Below are 19662 nucleotides of genomic sequence, written 5' to 3'. Positions count from 1 at the left end.
GTTTTATTCTCTGAATGTATCATATGCAGTATATTAATTATGTTAGTTAAAACTGCTTGCATTTACGCTGTATTATTAAAGAAGAGGTCGAGCTGGTTACTTACTTTTTTAAGTAGGATGCTTGGGAAAACCTGAGGCTGTTCATGCATACTATGGTTTGGAATGCAAAGGGAGTGTATAGTATGTGAAGTATGTGGAGGGGTAGTGTTTTTGGACACCCAATCCCTTTTTTTCTATCCATGTGTGACCATTTAAAAGTCATTATGCACCTACACTAAAAATTAGCCAAAGTCTTGTGTTTGACTAAATTTAATTCAGATCTTGTTTAAAAACAAACAAAAGAAATTCTACACAAAGAGTGACGCCCACTGGTTGTGACATGCTCACCATATTGTAACCAGCAAACCGTCGAAATGTGGTTTAAACAGAAAGATTTCCACATTGCCACAGCCACTTAACACAGAACATCTGTGTCCTAAGATATGGTTTTCCTGCCATTTGCAGCTAAAACAGTCTCCTCTGTCCTGCTGGCAAGGCTTTCTATAATACTTCGGAGTGCATCTGTGGGAATACGAGCCCTTCAGTCAACGGCACTGACGGTGGACGAGAATCCCAGACTCGCAATCAATCGTGTTTAATAATCGCAGGCCATTGGAATTCCTCCACACCAAACTGATCACACATGTCTTTATTAACCGGCATTCTGGAGCTTCCTCAAACTGTTTCCAGGATGTTAGAGGCTTGTGATTAATTTTATATAACTGATTTTATACATCTGTAAGCAACGGGTCTAACAAACTCATTTCTGTGCATTGCAGAATTCAAACAGCTTGTGTATTTTCAACACTTAAATTACAAAATCTAAAATTAATACTGATACACATAATGATTACAGCTTTCTATTTCAGTCTGTGTACAGTACAGTGCATATATTATAGTATGACAGTGAGTGGTGTTAATCAAAGTGCCTTATTAACACAGTACCCAAAACAAATCATCCGAATGCACTTTCATTCCTCAGATAAAACATTAAAACGGATTCAGATCCTCGTACAGTCTGGATATTGAACAATAACATGACCTAACACGGCTTCAGGTAATGTTCGGTTAGTATTTGGATGGCCCACGTGTACCTGGATATTAGATATTCGTTAGAGATACCTAACCTACACGATGGTACGTTCTAGTCCGCTGAACCTTGTGTTAAAGAGGACGGAGGTGAGATCCTACAAAAGCACAGCCTCCATGATTATGGCCGGATCCTCGATGTCCGCTTTACTCTGAACCATCCTGAGCTCCAACTCGGCAGGACTCGGCCTCCTCTCGGTACCAGCCGCCTCTGTTATAAAAAAAAAAAAAAAAAAAAAAAAAAAAAAAAAAAAAACAGGAGAGAAATGGTGGACATGAACAAAGAGCAAAGTGTTTGTATATGACATTCCTTGTTTGCACATCCTGGTTATCTGCTTCTGTTTTTCGTTTCTCTTCATTTGTCTATATTTGTCTTCCTTTCGGGCTCTTTTTGAGTATCTGTCTGCTCGTCTTACTTGTCTTACCACTACTGAGCTGATTCTGGACCCAAGTGCAAGAGCGAAACAGAAGCAAAAAGCAAAAGAGGACAAATGGCTGTTTGGCTGTCTGAAAGGCCAAAATAATAAAAAAGGGCTAAAAATGAAACTGCCGCATCATGAGACATCATGGAAAAATAAGGTCAGATAACAAAAAAAAAAAAAAAAAAAAAAAAAAGTATCAGAGTTGACCGGACTGGAGAATTTATTGGCACGATTGTGGGTTTTTGCAGCAGTGGAATAGCTGAAGAACAAAGAACAGAACTGTGGACCTCCTTTTATACTGCTCTAGTCACATCATATTTGGACTTTGGAACCTTCATTCTGTGCTCACTGTTGTTTCTTATCTGCTTACAACATTACAACAGCTTAACAAGACATGTTAACAACAGCTTAACAAGACATGTCTGTACTTTAGACTCCCAGACACATCTCAAGCAACCACATGACTAAGGATTTAATGCACAAACAGCATTAGTCTAATATTCAGGCTATATTAAGCATAAAATGTAATATTTCCATAAGAGAGACAAGAAATCATCTGAGTTTGCAGGGATTCGCAGAACAAAAACTTAAGCTACAAAAAGAGAGCACTAGATGGAACTGCAACCATGGTCAGTGCACCAGCTACTCAATCCACCAACACACTGACTCGGTCACAGCCCCAAATCTTCTCTTTCAATCTTTCACAGCAAAACAGAAACCAAATAGCAAAAGAAGACAAACTGTCTGACGGACCAAAATGGAAAAAGGGGGTGAAGAATCAAAAGGAGTCAAGGAATCGATTCTGTTTGTGGAGATTCTAAAAAAAGAAAGAGCTGAGGAGAGAGAGCACTAGGTGCAATCGTGGTCAGCGCACCAGCTACTCAATCCACCAATGCACTGAATCACTGTTGCTTCTCTCTCAAATCTACCTAAACAAAAAAAAAAAGAAAGAATTGGGGAAGTGAACCGATTCTCTGGAATTAGATTAGACCAAAAAGGGAGCCTGATATAGTGAAGACGCACCGACAATCCAAAATACTTTAAAGGTATCGGTCTGTCTGCTTCTGTTTTTGGTCGCCCTCCATTTGTCTATCGATCTGTTTTTCTTTCTGACTCTTTAAGTATCTCTCTGCTTGTCTTACTGTAATAAGGTGGTGAGGATGCATGGGTTCAAACCACCACTGAGCTGATTCTGGACCCAAGTGCAGGATCGGAACAGAAGCCAAATAAGCAAAAGAGAACAAACTGCCCGACAGGCCAAAATGGAAAAAGGGGTTAAGAATCAAAAGGACACGAAGGAGTCAAGGAATCGATTCTGTTTGCGGGGAAAAGGAGTGTCAGGTGCGTCTGTGGTCAGCGCTCCAGCTACTCAATCCACCAGTGAACTGGCTCATAGTTGTTTCTCTCTCTCAAATCTACCTCAACAAAAATAATAAAGAAGTAGAATCAGGGAAGTGAACCTATTCTCTGGAATCAGATTAGAATAAAGCAGAAGCCTTGATGTAGTGAAGACGCACCGACAATTCAAAATGCTTTTAAAGAAAGCCTGAAATAGCACCGGCCGCCTACTTTTATTAAAAATGGCTCCGCTTTGTGCTGGTGCTTGATTGCACAGATTTGATGTGTTGATTAGCACACAGCTCCTGGGATTTGCAGTCTCGTTGGGACTACAGCGTATCCACAAGTGGAAGCGGGGGGAAGTAATCGACCCGTTATACTAATCAGGTCTGTCTTCTTGTCTCTGTCTCTATATCTGCATACAAACTATGCTATGCTGTTATGTCAGAATATTTCAATCTCATAAACCAAAAGATTATTGAAGCTTTTATTAAGTCCATGAGTGAATCAGAGGAACTTAATTTGCAATAAATGGAAAGTACCTAGTAATAATAATAATAATAATACATTTAATTTGTAACGCACTTTACATGAATATAGGACTCAAAGATAACATCATTCCAGATACACTCATAACACGTCTGTGCAGTTTTAGCAGGATAACTTGTTTTTCTTAACAGATCAGCACCTTCATACTGCAAATGTAAGCAGTGTGAGTCTGTAGGGCGTCTCTGGGGTGTCAATGAACCTGCAATGCTCAGCATCATGGAGTGAAACCAACTGTAAAAAGAAGTGCAGTTGCAGCACAAAGATCCCTCCAGGAATTAGCAAATACTCACGAAATTCAACCAAATGTCAGAGTCTGCAGGGGTCGCTTACTCAGTCTAACACTTACAGGTTGACCGGATACTTTTTTACGAATAATGAATTTAATGCTTTATAATTTAGCTTTATAATTGACTCTAATTTTATAATAAAGCAGAAGCCTCTCCGAGTCTGAACCTGCCGACAACTCATTTACACCGAGTGCCACCCACACGCTTACCTTCACACTTTTTCCTTTCTACTTATTCATGCGTTTTCTCCCCGATTGCGTTCGAGGAGGGTAAATCTGCTTACTGCACACCCCCCTCCCACTCGTGCGCAGTCCTCAAACCCCTCCTTTTCACCTGTGCCTTGGTGGATTTGCACATGAGGCACTTCGGTCTGCTACACAGCATTTAAAGACCCCACCCATTCAATCTGGTCTTTTCCCATCCAGCAGACTCGGTGGCCAATTTTATCTGCTGCAGGCACTGGCAATTGTGCCCGCTAGATGGCGCCCAGCCGTCCGGTAGCAGAGCCGAGATTCGAATCTCGGCTCTCGTGTGCTAGAGGAATATCCCGCTGTGCCATCCTTCACACTTTTATTTGTGTTGACAACATACGTTTTGAACAAAAGTTAGAAAGCTTAATGAAATGTGTTGATTAAAATAAAACACACTTTATATCTGAGCTCCTAATAAAGAAGCAGTTTTACTACAAATACTAAAGTTATGCAGATTCTGAAGAACGTTTCGATTGCAATGCCTAGCAAAACTAAAAAGCATTTTAATTACTAATTTAAGAATGCACCTTAAAAAGCAAAAACACTAATCAAAAGGCGCTCAGTGTCTGCAGCTTTTGTAAATTACTGTAATGTTCTTACCCATGGCGTAGGTGATGGTCTTCTTAATGACATGCTGCATCACAGACACAGTCTTCTCACAGGCTGTCTGTAAATCCCACAATAGTCAGTGTTGTCATTATTAAAGGCAAAGCTTAATCTCCTCCTAAACCTGATCCACACTGACATACACCGATCAACCATAACATTAAAACCACCTCCCTGTTTCTACACTCACTGTCCATTTTATCAGCTCCACTTACCATATAGAAGCACTTTGTAGTTCTACAATTACTGACTGTACTCCATCTGTTTCTCTGCATGCTTTGTTAGCCCCCTTTCATGCTGTTCTTCAATGGTCAGGACCCACACGTCCGCTTTGATCGCCACGGCAACCGCGTGTGAATGCGTCCTAACTGAACTCGCCAAGAAATACGGTATTCCAAGATCTCCGTGATTAAGAAGCTTAATGAAACAATGTAGACGTGCAGCATTATGCTGGTGCTGCTGTGGTACCATCAAAGCTCTGCAGTGTACAAACCACATTTTAGTTTTGTGCCAGTTTTAAGAATTCCCAAACTTTGGATGATTTGGGTCTTGGAAAACTTTGAGCTTTTCTTTAAAAGCTCTACAATCGGCGTCTTACTGCTGCAGACGGCAGTTTTTAAGACGGCGCTTAATGCCGCCAACCAGTGACTGGACCAAATACGACGTAGGTCAACTAGTGCTGAGGGAATCATATGAACGCTTATATGAATGGAAACGTTGTAGAATTTAAAAAGGATCATTTATAAACAGTTTTAAAAACAATACATCGACTTAAATATTGTCATCGACTAGGTCGACCAATCGCGGCAGCCCTACACAAATACAGTATTTTATAAAAGAGAAATAATAAAAGGAAACTTCATATCATGAACCCAGTATTGTTAATCTATAACATTATGGGTAGAGAGTATCGTTACATCCCTACAGCTAGGTGTTCTAACAAGCTTGGAGCCTTTTTTCCCCTTGTAACTGAACCCAGCGTCTGGAGTATTCGATGAGGGTTCTGTGTCAGTTTAATAGTCTGGCGTGAGAGATAAGAGTATTTCCGCCATGACATTGACAATACAAAGTAAAACAGAACTATCAGCAGAAGTATAAATGAGGCAAATTGTACTGACGGACATATTTACATAGAACAGCTGATGGTAACTTCCTTATGGAAAAAACAGCATGACAGTAAAACACTGTGAATTTCTGTTGATGACTGCATTTAACCCTTTAATGGTCTCACCAAGAAAATAATGTTCTCTCCTCTAACAAACAGCTGTTTGTTTGTTTGTTTGTTTATTAGGATTTAACATCATGATTTACACTTCGGTTACATTCACGACAGGAACGGTAGTTACTCATTACACAAGGTTCATCAGGTTACAAGTTAATATCGAACAGTCATGGACAATTTTGTATCTCCAGTTCACCTCACTTGCACGTCTTTGGACCGTGAGGAACCCGGAGCATTCGGAGGAAACCCACGCAGACATGGGGAGAACATGCAAACTCTACACGGACCCAGACCGCCCTACCTGAGGATCGAACCCAGGACCTTCTTGCTGAGAGGCCACCATGCCGCCCAACAAACAGCTGAGATGTTTACAAAAATAGATGAACTTTTTATGGATGATTTTTCAGCTCCAGCTTCAAGTTGACAAAGGTTAGAAAGGCTGTTTTCTTTTAACCACAGCGTCATCTACCGAGTCAACCAAGCAGTAGATACAGCCCAAACAAGATTATTTAAATAAAGCTTGGGTGGTGCAGCGGTAAAAACACACGCTGGATTGGGTTAGCTTCATTCTCCTTAATTTTTACTCTAGTATTTAGACTTAAAGTAAGATCAACCAAATAATTGAGCAGACCATTAAAGGGTTAAAAACAGGACAAACCATAAATATTAGGAGGTTTAAAGACAAGTAAAAAAAACAGATGAATTAATTCCAAATTTGTTGTCTGCAACACTTTCCAGAATGATGGTAAGACTGTGTGGTTATATTAGGGTATGACTAAAAAATGTGTGGGAACTTTCCACAGGAACCAGGTGAACAAATAACATGGTGCTGTCATGACCGGGTATAGCATCGCATTCTGTCATCAGAAAACAGTATTTAATTACCAACAACACTGCTGCACCCGATACCCTCACACCAGAACAACACACACCACCATGTCACGACAATGTTGTGGTCCTACGATGCCTCCTTTGGATGGATAAATGACTTTGCGTCATGTGTAAACAAGACGTACCTTGAGATCGTGCAGATGATGGTGCGTCCATGCTAGTAGCAGGGCAGCGAACAGGTCTCCTGTCCCCACAAACACCGCATCTACTTTAGGGATGTCCATTCTGATACGCTGCTTTTCTGTAGCGCCGTCGGCTTTCACTGAAACACAACAGCACAGACGGAACAGCAAGCATTAAAATTAAACCTGGTCTTTATTTAAACGTTTATTAAACAGGTCTCTAACACATTACAACCTCTGCAGTTTTTCCCAGCTTTTTTTTTGCCTCATCCTGTTGAGTTCCTATTAAGGATGTTTCACACAACACTTCTGTACAGCTGGTGTGTTAAATTAGTTTACAGGAAGAAGATAAATCAGACACAGAAATGCACATTGTGACTATGATTCATATTCACTATAAGGACAATAGTTTAGATATTCAGATATAACACACCCATTCTTATCATATGTATAAAATCAGGTATGTAAAGAAAATGATATGCCTCCAAATACGGAACAACGGTTTGGGAAAGGTCGCTTCACTGTTCCCCTGTTTACAAAGCGAGCTGTGTACAAAGTCTGGTGTGAGGAGACTATTCAGAGCCTTGACCTTTCACACTGTTGAAAACCATTCAGATGATTTGGCATGTTAATTGTGAACAAGACCTTTATATTTAACATTGGTGCCTGACTGAACAGACATAAAATCCCACAAGCCTTCCCAAAAGAGCCTGGTAGTGCTACCACGTTAATGCCCATGGTTTTGCAACCAGGTGTCGAACAGGCTCATTCTAAGGTGTCCTGATATTTTTGGCCATATAGTGTACGTGAACTCTCAAACTCTTAAGCTGAGCAGAAGTGGTACTGAATTATTAAATGGTTTAAACCCTACAACATCATTTATAAAGCTAAAATACACAGTCAAGTCACATTATTATGACCACCAGCTAGTAACACAGCCTGGGAGTGTCTCAGTAAGGTCCTGGTAGGTCGTCACAGGTATCTGGAGCAATGCTGACTGCAGTGCATCCCACAGCTGATGGACGGTGCCTGGGGGAGGATCCATAGAGGAAACACGATGGTTGAGATGGTGCCACAATGCTCACTGGGTTAAATCTGGGGAATTAGGGGGACAGAGTAGTACTTGGAAGTCTTAGTCATGCTCTTCCAACCAATGTCAGGCATTTCAAGCCGTGTCACATGCCGAATCGTCTTGCTGGAAGATCTGCCCCACGGAAAACATGGATTCATGGATTAGTCATGGATTCATACCCAAATCGACCACAAAAACGTTCCTCAGCTTGTGTTCTTCCAGCAGTGGTTGCAGGGTGTTTGTTCTCTTTTTTTTTGCTGAACTGTTGTCATAGGCACACGCCTGGTAGCCCCCTGGTTCATTTTGGCGATGAGCTGCTCCACTGTAGCGTGTCCGAGTGTCCCTGTGCACCTTCATAGCCAACGTTTACCTCTCACATCAACAGCTTGTGGCGCACCGCAGTTTCCACATCGCTTATTTTAAATGGTGCCACTTTCACCACAACAGCATCGAACAGTTCACAAACCGCACAGTTCCAGAATTACTGCCACCATTCGTCATACCCATGACAGCAAGAGGGATCTGCGTACATCTCGCACCTTACATACCCACCAGGCCAGCTCACGAACCATGACCTTCATGAGTTACACGCCCTGTGCGTCAAATGTAGAAAGTGATCATAATGTGACTCAGCTGTGTATATTTCTGTGAAAAACAGCCTTGCAAAGCATCCTCGTATCTAACTATCTGTACAAATGGTTTGTTTACATTATAACCGGCTTCACCTGTCCAGTTTAAAGTTTAATCACCTTGAACGTTTGCCATCAGCAGCTGTTCAAACATTAACCAGTTCTCTGTTCCAGTGTTTATGCTGGACAAACATCATTTCCATTTTAATTTACAATGGAACATTAACTGCATGAATATTAACAGCTCAAGTCTGAGATTTATTTACACGGATTAAATGTAAAAACAATAATTAACAAGCACATTACAGACAGTAAAGCGAATACAAACAAAAAGCAGTAAATACACAAACACAGATATTCAGTTTCATGTCACAATCTGGCCTGAAGTATGTGGCCACCATCCTAAATGATGGAGTTCACATGTTTTTGACACTCCCAGTACAAACAGCTGTAAAAAGAAAGGCTTGTTATTAATGTCATGCTTCATGTATTATAAATAAGCTCGTCTGTCTTTGTAAGGTAACGTTAACGAACATTGACTTTAAGTGGAGTAAGTGGAGTAAGTAAAGCCTGCAATTCTATTGATGTTCAGTTGATGTTCACATCCGTTCCAACTGTTCCCAGAGTCCCAGAGCCGTAGCAACTGCTTTGAAACCCGGTCCAGACTAGCAGATTTTAATAACTTAATTTCACATCTAATTAAATCTATTTAAAGCGTCATGGGGACACGGCTACTGTAACTCTTTGTACGTGGGCATAGACCAAACGTCTCTTCGTCGGTTGTAATCGGTCCAAAGTGCAGCAGCCCATCTAGCAGAAGGAAACGTGGTTCAATAACACCAGTCCTGGCTTCCCTTCATCGGCTCCCAGTGACATTTACTATCGATTGTAAAGTATTACTGCTGGTTTTTAAGGCCGTGCAGTGACACGGACATGGTGGTGGTGTGTCAGTGTGTGTTGTGCTGGTATGAGTGGATCAGACACAGCAGCACTGCTGGAGTTTTTAAATACCGTGTCCGCTCACTGTCCACTCTATTAGACGCTCCTACCTAGTCGGTCCACCTTGTAAATGTAAAGTCAGAGACGATCGCTCATCTATTGCTGCTGTTCCGAGTCGGTCATCTTCTAGACCTTCATCAGTGGTCACGGGACGCCGCCCACGGGGCGCTGTTGGCTGGATATTTTTGATTGGTGGACTATTCTCAAAAAACTCCAGCAGCGCTGCTGTGTCGGGCCAGCTGTAGCCTAGTGGTTAAGATACTGGCCCAGTGATCAGAAGGTTGCTGGTTCAAGCCCCACCATTGCCAGGTTGCTGCTGTTGGGTCCTTGAGCAAGGCCCTTAACCCTCAATTGCTCAGACTGTATACTGTAATTGTTCTGTAAGTCGCTTTGGATAAAGGCGTCTGCTAAATGCTGAAAAAATGTAAAAAAAAAATGTGTCTGATCCACTCATACCAGCACAACACACACTAACACACCACCACCATGTCAGTGTCACTGCAGTGCTGAGAATCATCCACCACCTAAATAATACCTGCTCTGTGGGGGTCCCGACCATTGATGAACAGCATGAAAAGGGGCTAACAAAGCATGCAGAGAAACAACTGGGCTACAGTCAGTAATTGTAGAACTACAAAGTGCTTCTATATGGTAAGTGGAGCTGATAAAATGTGTGTGTAGAAACAAGGAGGTGGTTTTAATGTTATGGCTGATCAGTGTATGTTCTATATAATTTTATTAGATCTAAACTACGTAGATTCCTTGTTCACTTCCTACTTGGTGAATAAATAAATATTTTGATTAACCACTGAACTGAACCGTTTAATCTATTTAACATTTAATCTGCATTTGTTTCCATTCAGGCCAAACTACTAGAATTACAGCATGATTAAACATGTAGCCTGAAGTGAATAAAACTGAAATGTGGTCATTTTTCAGACAAAGACGTATTTTATTTGTGGTGCTTAATTAGCATCATTCATTCTGGTGGTCATATGAGCAGAACTGGGGCACAGAAATCAACTCTAAACAAACAGCAGACAGCACAGAGCTTTCACTGTTTATCAGACAGTTAATGGTTATAAGCTGCTTGCAAGTAAGCAAGTATGCAGCTAATACACATGCAGTAGTGTGTATTACACAAAACATTACCTGATGTATTGTAACAACACCCGGTTGTTCCAACTGCCCTAACCGCCGTTTACTGTGGAACATGATACTGACGTGACTCATGGCCAAGAAAGAAACTAGTACTAGGGTTCTTCAAAAAGTTTCCGCACTTTTTTTTTCTTTTTCTTTCCAGCGTCGTACCTACTTTTTAATGCCGTCAGCAACACAATGTTTTTGGTTGAGCTCATGGTTGAGTTCATCACATAAATCTTCTTTCCCTTAAAGCTTCTTTGAGGGTCCAAAAATGTGGAAATCAGATGGAGCTAAATCAGGACTATAAGCGTCTCTCAGACACGACCGATTCCTCCTCCTACTACTACACCCTCATCGCTTATAACCACAATATAAAAGTGCAGAAACTTTTTGAAGATCCCTCGTATCTTTGTTTTGTCTTATTAAAACCGGGGAGGAGATATAAGGGAGCTGTTATCTTCTTTACTTTCTTTTATACATGCCAAAACACAGCAAAATATTAGCTATTATAGGGCAGCGGTAGCTCAGCGGTTAGGGTACAGGACTAGTAATCAGAAGGTCGCTGGTTCAACCCTCACATCTCCCAGCTTGCCACTGTTGGGCCCTTGAGCAAAACCCTCAACTGCTTACAATGTATACTATCTCAATTGTAAGTCGCTTTGGATAAAGGCGTCTCCTAAATACTGAAAATGTAAAAGTAAATGAGCTAAATTCAGCATGAGAAGGGATTTCAGACACATGCACCATATGTTTAAACCACTGGCTCTACCAGAGCTAGTTAGTTAAACTAGTCTCTGAAATGCCTCGTGTCTAATTTGCACAGAATTGATTAAAAGTGAATCGTTACAGATTTGGTGGAATCGGTAATATTTAGAAGTTTAACTGGAAACTGCATGATTTAATTTTAGGTTATCTGTGTTAATCCACACGAGGTTGGCAACGATGCTGCTCCTGCTAGATGTGACGGGACCTGGCAAGTTTGCACCAAAAATGTCCAGAACTCACTACATACGTTACTACAGACTGGACTGAATAATGAAGAACTCCAATTGCTAGTTATACCGTCAATTAAGTTCAATTTAATGTTATGCAAGTATAATTTGAGTAAATCCTATTTATTCAAATTATCCTCCAGGCCACCCCAGGAGGATGGGGGTCCCCGCTGAGTCTGGTTCCTCTCAAGGTTCTTCCTGTAATTTTTAAGGGAGTTTTTCCTCGCCACTGTCGCCCTTGGCTTGCTCAACATGGGTTTTAGGTCTGTCGGTCCTGGATTCTGTAAAGTTGCTTTAAGACGATGTCTACTGTAAAAGCTCTATACAAATGAATTTAACTTTACAATTAGCTGTGTCTGGGGGAGGGAGGTTGACAAGATTTCATTGCTGTTGAGCAATTGCTACCTCTGCTGTCTGGTCAAGTCACCTGTACGAGAAGTTAATGATTTACGACATAGTCTAGCATGGATGTATGTACCATGTACATGATAGATAGATAGATAACTTTATTAATCCCAGAGGGAAAGTCAGTTATTACAGCAGCTCCAGTACAGTAAAGCCAGATGTATTAAAGTACAGAGAATAAAAGTACAAAAGTATAAAAGTACAAGAATTAAGTACAATAAAAGTACAATAAAAGTACAAAAGTACAAGAATTAAGTACATAAGTAATGTTATACACACTATGTAATTGAATAAATAGAATAAAAAAATAGTAGTATAGAAGTATCCTGGCATTAAATATTCAGATGAGATATGTCATGTGATATACTAAGCTGTAGTAGTGTACGCCATTCTGTGGGAAAGAAGTGAAATTAGGTGACCGGTGATAGAGTTGCAGTAGGGAATTAGAAACGGCTAGATTGGGAGAAATATTAGATGCATCGCCTGGTTTAACTTGTAGCCTGAACTGAAACTAAAATGCTTCATCTGAAATATAACAGGTCCAGCTGGGCCTGGTTGCAGAATCTTGCTTAATTCTTTGTAAAAGTTTAATTTTGAAGACGATTTCCCAGACTGAAGGCAATAAAACATTGCAAAAAGAGACAATGATGTAAATTCTGAAAATGCTGATCCCCGAGTCTTCCTAGTCAGTATCTAAATTTATTAACATTTGTGAATAAATTTACAGTTGTAGCCTTGCTGTTAAGATACTGGACTAGTAATCAGAAGGTTGCTGGTTAAAGCCCCGTCACTGCCAGGTTGCTGTTGTTGGACCCTTGAGCAAGGACCTTAATCCTCAATTGCTCAGACAGTATACAATCACACTACAGCAAGTCGCTTTGGTAAAAGGCGTCCGCCGAAAATGTAAATGTATATGTGTCACTTTAGTGGGTTTTACCTGTGATTTGGCTTCCCAGGGCAACCAGGTACTGATCCCCCAATGGTGAGAGCAGATTAGAACTGGTAATGACTACAGTCTCAGGACCCATAGCATGCAGCAGGTCCATCACCTAAGAACAAAAACACAACCACACTTACACTCTTAGTGGTCACCATTACTGGCAGTCTGGCACCCTACAGTATATGGACGGAACAGTATAAGACCAGTATATGAACCTGCTCCATTTTAGTATCTTTAAATGCACAAGAGAGTTATTTTTCATCCACTATTTATTTATTCAACCGGACACCATCAATATTGATTTGTTTCAAGACCTACATTCGGATTCCATGTCGCCTTTTGTGCCAGTTTCACTGCATCTGCCCTTTGTGCCCTCTACACTGTGGGTTTCTCACAAGGACAAGGCCAACCTTGTTCTGTAAAACACTTGATCTTAAGAAAAGGAGGAATGAATTAGACTGAATAGTTGTGTTCTCTGCTGTCGCAAAAGATCCCAGTGGCTTTGTTCTCCTCACGAATAGAGATGACCTTCTGCTTCCTGCTGAAACTCCAAAGAACAAGATCCCCGGAGGCGCCCCAACTGTTGACGTGCATTTTTGGATGTGGTATCACTGAACCCCTTGTGTTTTTGTGACTAAACGTAGTTTAGGAGACCAGACAGACTCGTCTGAGATTCCTCCTGGTGTAGTGTGTGACCCCCTATCACTCATCGTTATTGGACTGGTTAATTACGGCCAATGAATACCAGCCTGTTCCCATGACTAAATACCTCGACCTCACGGCTCGCTGTCGGTGTCCTGGTTTGAACTGATAACCTGAGACTGTCTTTTCAGTATTTACTAAAAATGTAAATACTAAATACTCGGCTCTAGTTCTTGGTTAACCTTGCTCTGATCTGCTATTCCACCTCTTTGTCTCTGATGATGATGCCACATGGGGTGAATACCGCCCTGTTGTATTCCTCTCTAAAACCTCTTGCCATCTGGCTCTCACTGCAGCTGCTCTCATGCTCTCATGGTCACAGATGCAAAAAATCCCCTGTCACACCCACTTACTTCATGTGTGTCTCATCAGGTATTAAATATTATTAATATCATACAAACACAACACATGACGACTCGGAGACGCTCGGGTTATGAGATTATTTTGCGCGCCATGTCATCTGCTTGTTATGATGTGCACTAACCCAAAGAACATTAATCCTCCACCATACGTACCGACTTCTCCCTTACTCCATTTGAACCTGGTGTTCGTTTTCATGTGCATGGCACCTGCTCGAAAGTTGATGATTCTAAATTTCACTGTGGTTTCACCATTTGTTCCCTCTCGGATGATTTTCTGCTATTTAGGTCTGAACTAGCAGCCGTCATTAGAGCCTGCTGTCTTTTTAAAGATCAAGTTGCTTCTACTCTGCTAACTGTAAATGTAATGACAATGAGTCATGGCCTCCTACATTCTCATTAGTGAGTGTGACAGACTGCAGCTGGTGATTCTTCTAAGCCCATATAAATAGGGATAGTTTGCCTATACTAAACAGTACAAAGTTCTGTACAGATGTCTAAATAGTTGTGCTTAAGTCATTTCATACATTTAGGAGAGATACTGTAGCTCCTTTCTTCCTACTGCTGTTTGACTTTACAACCAGCACCGCCCCAAGCACAGACAATCACCACCACAATAATTATTTGGTTTTATATCTGCACTCATTTAAAGTAAACCTGAACCATGTGCAATACCTTTATTAAAAAACTATACTTTATTTTTTAATATCTTTTAATAGATCTTGATAGATTTCGATATTGTAATATATGTATAAATTTTTTTTATATCATTATATTTTTGAAAGCTGCTGTAACGTTGCAAATTTCCCCCTGTGGGATAATAAAAGGCTATCTTATCTTATCTTAAACTTATGGGGAACAGTTTGAGAAAGGCCCTTTCATATTCCTGTTCTAGTTCCACTGTATGCCTGTGTACCAAGCAGGGTCCATAGACATGGTTTGACGGGTTTGGTGTGATGAAACACCAGTGGCCAGAACAGAGACTTAACCTTAACCCCACTGAACACATCTGAGATGGATTAAAAACAACACTGTGCAATCCAAATGCTCTCATTCAACATCAGCCTAATTTTATTGATGCTCTTACGACACTGAACCCACTGTATTAGTAACACCATTCCTTTAAATGTGTATTATTATTGGGTATCAAATAGTGCGTTATGTTCTGTATGTGTCTGCACTGTTCGTACAGATATAAAGAGAAATACTGTATTTAAACTTTGCTACCTTACTAATCATTCTTTACCAAGAAAACTACATTACATCTCTGACATCCAGAGATGACAAGCTTATGTCAATTGCAAATACAACCTCCTTGCTCCTGTTTACTCCCATTGCTAAATGCTTAATGCAATATCGCAAACTTAGACATGAACAAAAACAGGATGCAGAACTATGCTTGCTAAATATACTAAATGTACAGTTAAGCTAAAACCAAGCATAGTAAAAGCAGAAACCCACCTCAAGTGCATCTTTCTCTGTTCTGATCGTTCTGCCTGTGAGAAGCCTTCAGAAAAATAATAAACAGTTAACAAAACAGTAGTAAAGACGATGGAAATAAAATGCAGCTTTATTTTCCACTATCAGATGGGTTTGTTTAACATGTTTTTATTCCTGTTACCAGTTCAGATTATTATGATTACATTACAACGTGTCAAACTCAAGGCCCACGTCATTTTGTGGCTCGTGAGAGCTTAAAAGACGTATGATTGTTCTAAAATATATTGTAAAATCGTACATAAACTACATCTTCCACAATGCATGTCGATTTTGTGACCCGTGAAGTGACTGTATCCCGCCACTAGATGGCTGCGTTTCCACATCAGCGATTAACTGAGGCAGTTTTCCAACAAGTGATGCTGAGAAATATTTACAAATAATCCCGAATTGTCCAAGAAGAGAAAATTGAAGCAGAAGGAGGAAATTTTATGAAAGATGTGAAAGTGAAAACAAGTTTGTGCTTCAAGAAGAGAAAGCCGTACGTCTTGTGTGTTATGAGGCCGTGATGGTGGTAAAGGAGGACAATTATAGATATAAAATATAAATTTGGCATTTTGACACCAAACACAGAGCTAAGTATGCTAGATCACAGCAGGATACATCACAATCGGCTCTTTTTAAGGGCCACCGTAATGCTGACGTGGCCCTCGGTGAAAATGAGTTTGACACCCCTGATCTACAAATACAGTGAACACAAGAAACATTAAGTCTTTAAATTTGTGCACACTTTATTGTGTTGTGGACTTGATTTTGAATGGATATAATTGCCATTTTCACACATAATACAAACTACATTTGCAGAACAGTTTGAACATTGTGTAAAAGCTCTGTTTTCTGTGGTCACATGGGACACAAGGCATGATGAAATGCCGAAAGGGTTTTGAAATGCAATGTAGGGACCATTGTCAAAAAAAGTCGTAGATCTTCGTGCATACTTCAAAAAACATCCAGAAATGAATCAAGACAACTCACTGGAGAGTTCTGAAGTGGCCAGCAATGAGTCCAGTTCTAACTCCCATCAAATACCTCAGGACAGATCTCAGAATTGCAGTTGGGAGGAAGCAGCCTTCAGATCTGAGGCTGATATTAACCCTGATATTAAGTCGTCCAGTCCATTTCTGGACTTCTGTGTGGAATGTCATTATTTATTACATATTTATTCATTTTCCCCTATTACCACCAGTTTATTCTGGTCAGGGCATCCCTAAAACCAATGGCACAATGCCACAAAACACCCAGAACAGGGTGCTAATACATCGTTGGGCCTCATCCACCGACCCCCAACACACACACCCTCAGACATAGCTAATCATGTCTGTATGTAGGTCAGTAAAAACGCTGGGGATTAAAACCTTATTATAATTTACCACTGTGCCACCCGAGCACCCAAATGGCAATTATATCCATTCCAAATTAAATCCACAGCACAATACAATCCAATTCTGAATCCACTGCATAGTACATATTAAAATACAGGTAAATTACAATAACTAAAGTGCTTCCAGAGTAAGAACATAAGTACACTTACTCCGCCTCAAACTGGTTGGGTGTAATGATGTCACAAATTGGTACCACTTTATCCCTATACACGGGCAGCAATCCTTCTGGAACGTACTTTAACCCGAAACACGATTATTTACATTAATTACACGCATCTCAATGCAGATAATCAACACACAAGTAAATAATAAATGAATGAATGAAGTTGCTCCTCACCATTGCTCCATTATCTCCCAGTACTGGATCACAAACTAGAAGAGAAGAACAAGTAACATGCACTGGTATGGACATTAATAATTACATGTTCTTTAGTAAGATGCAGCAAACAAACACATCTGACATGACTTCAGAAGGACCTACTTCTACATACATACAATGTTTGGCCAGTAGCGTAAACAATAATAAATAGAAGTTAGTTCTTTTGCAATCCAATACAGAATCATTGCCTGTAAGTAATACATGTTTATATTCTCAGGTGTTTGTAAATGTTTAACGAGTTTGTTACAGCGTTTCAGTTACGAATTTACCGTAATTCCGTAATTAAATACGGTTGTTACCCTTACTATAGCAATTAGTATTTTTACACAAAGTGCTATCTCATTAGTGCTATTTAACGTTTGGTTAAATTTCATATTGTACTAGATGTAACACTTAACTACAGCTGTGTGCCTGTACTTGTACTGTATTAAGTTTTTTTTATTGTTTTTATTGTTTGTATTTTGTAGTTTTACTCCATTCTGATGCACACAGTGTATCACACAGTTGGAAAGCAAATAAAACCGGCATAACTGTATTTCAGAGGGAGCTGTCTGCCTGTCTGTCTAGCTGAGAAAGGGGAAAAACTCTTAGCAAGGGCAGAACAATAGGGCTGGGTATCGCCACTAATTTCCTGGATCGATTCGATTCCGATTCACAAGGTCCCGATTCGATTCGATCTTCGATTTTCGATTCAACACATTTAGGCATATTTGTGTTACATTAACAGGTTTTGTTTAAATATGAACAGATGTTCAGAGAACGAATGTGATAATTGTACAAAGAACACTCATTATTAAAAATATTTGTGTATTTTGTTTACATAAATAATTAATCCACAACAGAAAACAGTAACATTCATTTTTTATTATTATTTTATATGTCTGACACGCTACAACAGTGTAAATGTAATGTGAACATACACCTGGCTGTTGAACAGCTTATGCCAAGTTTACACTACACGACACTCTGATTAACACCTGGTCGCTGTAATGTTCACACTACACGACTGATCGGCGATGGGGGTTTTTACACTACACCATCTATCACCAGGGGGAATCACAGGCGAGCTTCTCTGCTCTCCAAAACTACGTTTTGTCACGAAAACACACGTGAGAAGTGATGAAAGGTTTAATGATACCACGTCCAAACATGCACATCAACAAGTAGCGAGAGATCAAAGTTTGTGCGCTGATGAAATAAATGAATCTGAGTGGATTTGGCAACACGAGCAGCATGGCTTGTTCTATAGTGAGTTGGAGGTTAATAAATATTTTGTTTTGTAGAGAACGATCGGGTCAGAAATACTGTAAAACTCGTGTGTGCTGATGTATTCTGATAGAAACTATATTGCGCTCCACCACCTGTTTACAACCTCGCCCCCGTGTTTCCCCTCGCTGTTTCTCACATCGATTGAGAGCCGAGTTTTGATCGCAGAGCGAACACCGAGTTCCTCCCGAATCCAGCACCGACCCGTCGCCGAGCGAAAATCAGTGCAGAAAGTTGTGTAGTGGTCATAACCTGAGCTTCTGCCATGCTGAACTGATGTGCAGGTCAGATCTCGTTGCATGAAAAAACACTGGCTGGTCACGCGAAATTAAAGGGGGTAACAGATTTCCGTGTGCGCCGTAAAAAGGGGCGTATTTAAAAGATCGATCTCGCGTTTATATGAATCGATATCGGATCGTTCAAATAAAGATCGATTCGAATCGAAAAATCGATTTTATAAACCCACCCCTACAGAACAATCGTCTTAAGATACACTGTAAAATCCTACATAAACTGCATCTCCCACAATGCATGCCGATTCTGTGACCTGCAAAGTGACCGCATCCTGCATCCCACGACTAGATGATGTTGAGAAATATTTACAGATAATCCAAAAATGTACAAAAAGAGAAAACTAAAGCAGAAAGAGGAAATTTAATAAAAGATGTGAAAGTGAAAACTTTGTTTGTGCTTCAGGAAGAGAAACCGGTGCATCTGTCTGTGGTAAAAGAGTACAATATTAATGTAGATATACATTATAAATATACAGTATACATTTGACATTTTGACACCAAACACAGAATTTAACCTCCAAGAAAAACAACAAATTGTCCAAGAATTAAAAGACAGAGAGCAATCACATCAGGATACAATACAATCGGCTCTCTGAGGGCCACCGTAATGCTGATGTGGCCCTTGGTGAAAATGAGTTTGACACCCCTGACCTACACTATATGGTGCATCAACATACCGACACTTCTCATGGTTACAATTAATTGATGTATAATTTAGTAGCTTTAGATTTTGTGGTCCAGTTGCTTTCCTGATACTGTATTAGCAAACCGAAACACTGTGATTCTCT

At 40.3% G+C, this 19662-nt stretch overlaps 1 protein-coding gene across 1 annotated transcript in view; it reads right to left on the bottom strand.

Moving 5' to 3' along the window:
* Nucleotides 1–293: 293 nt before the first annotated feature.
* The window catches only part of pdxka (pyridoxal (pyridoxine, vitamin B6) kinase a), a 28272-nt gene continuing 8903 nt past the window's right edge, over nucleotides 294–19662 (bottom strand). Inside the window, exons 5-11 of the mRNA XM_063006318.1 lie at nucleotides 17274–17308; nucleotides 17086–17171; nucleotides 15519–15564; nucleotides 12994–13105; nucleotides 6820–6956; nucleotides 4576–4642; nucleotides 294–1339 (exon numbers count right to left, since the gene is read on the bottom strand). Coding sequence (XP_062862388.1) covers nucleotides 1227–1339; nucleotides 4576–4642; nucleotides 6820–6956; nucleotides 12994–13105; nucleotides 15519–15564; nucleotides 17086–17171; nucleotides 17274–17308 — 596 coding nt within the window. The 3' untranslated portion in view covers nucleotides 294–1226. The remainder of the gene's footprint in view (nucleotides 1340–4575; nucleotides 4643–6819; nucleotides 6957–12993; nucleotides 13106–15518; nucleotides 15565–17085; nucleotides 17172–17273; nucleotides 17309–19662) is intronic.

Source organism: Trichomycterus rosablanca, chromosome 12 (genome assembly GCF_030014385.1).
Source record: "Trichomycterus rosablanca isolate fTriRos1 chromosome 12, fTriRos1.hap1, whole genome shotgun sequence".
Classification (NCBI taxonomy): Eukaryota; Metazoa; Chordata; class Actinopteri; order Siluriformes; family Trichomycteridae; genus Trichomycterus; species Trichomycterus rosablanca.
This window is presented reverse-complemented; position numbering and strand designations above follow the sequence as displayed.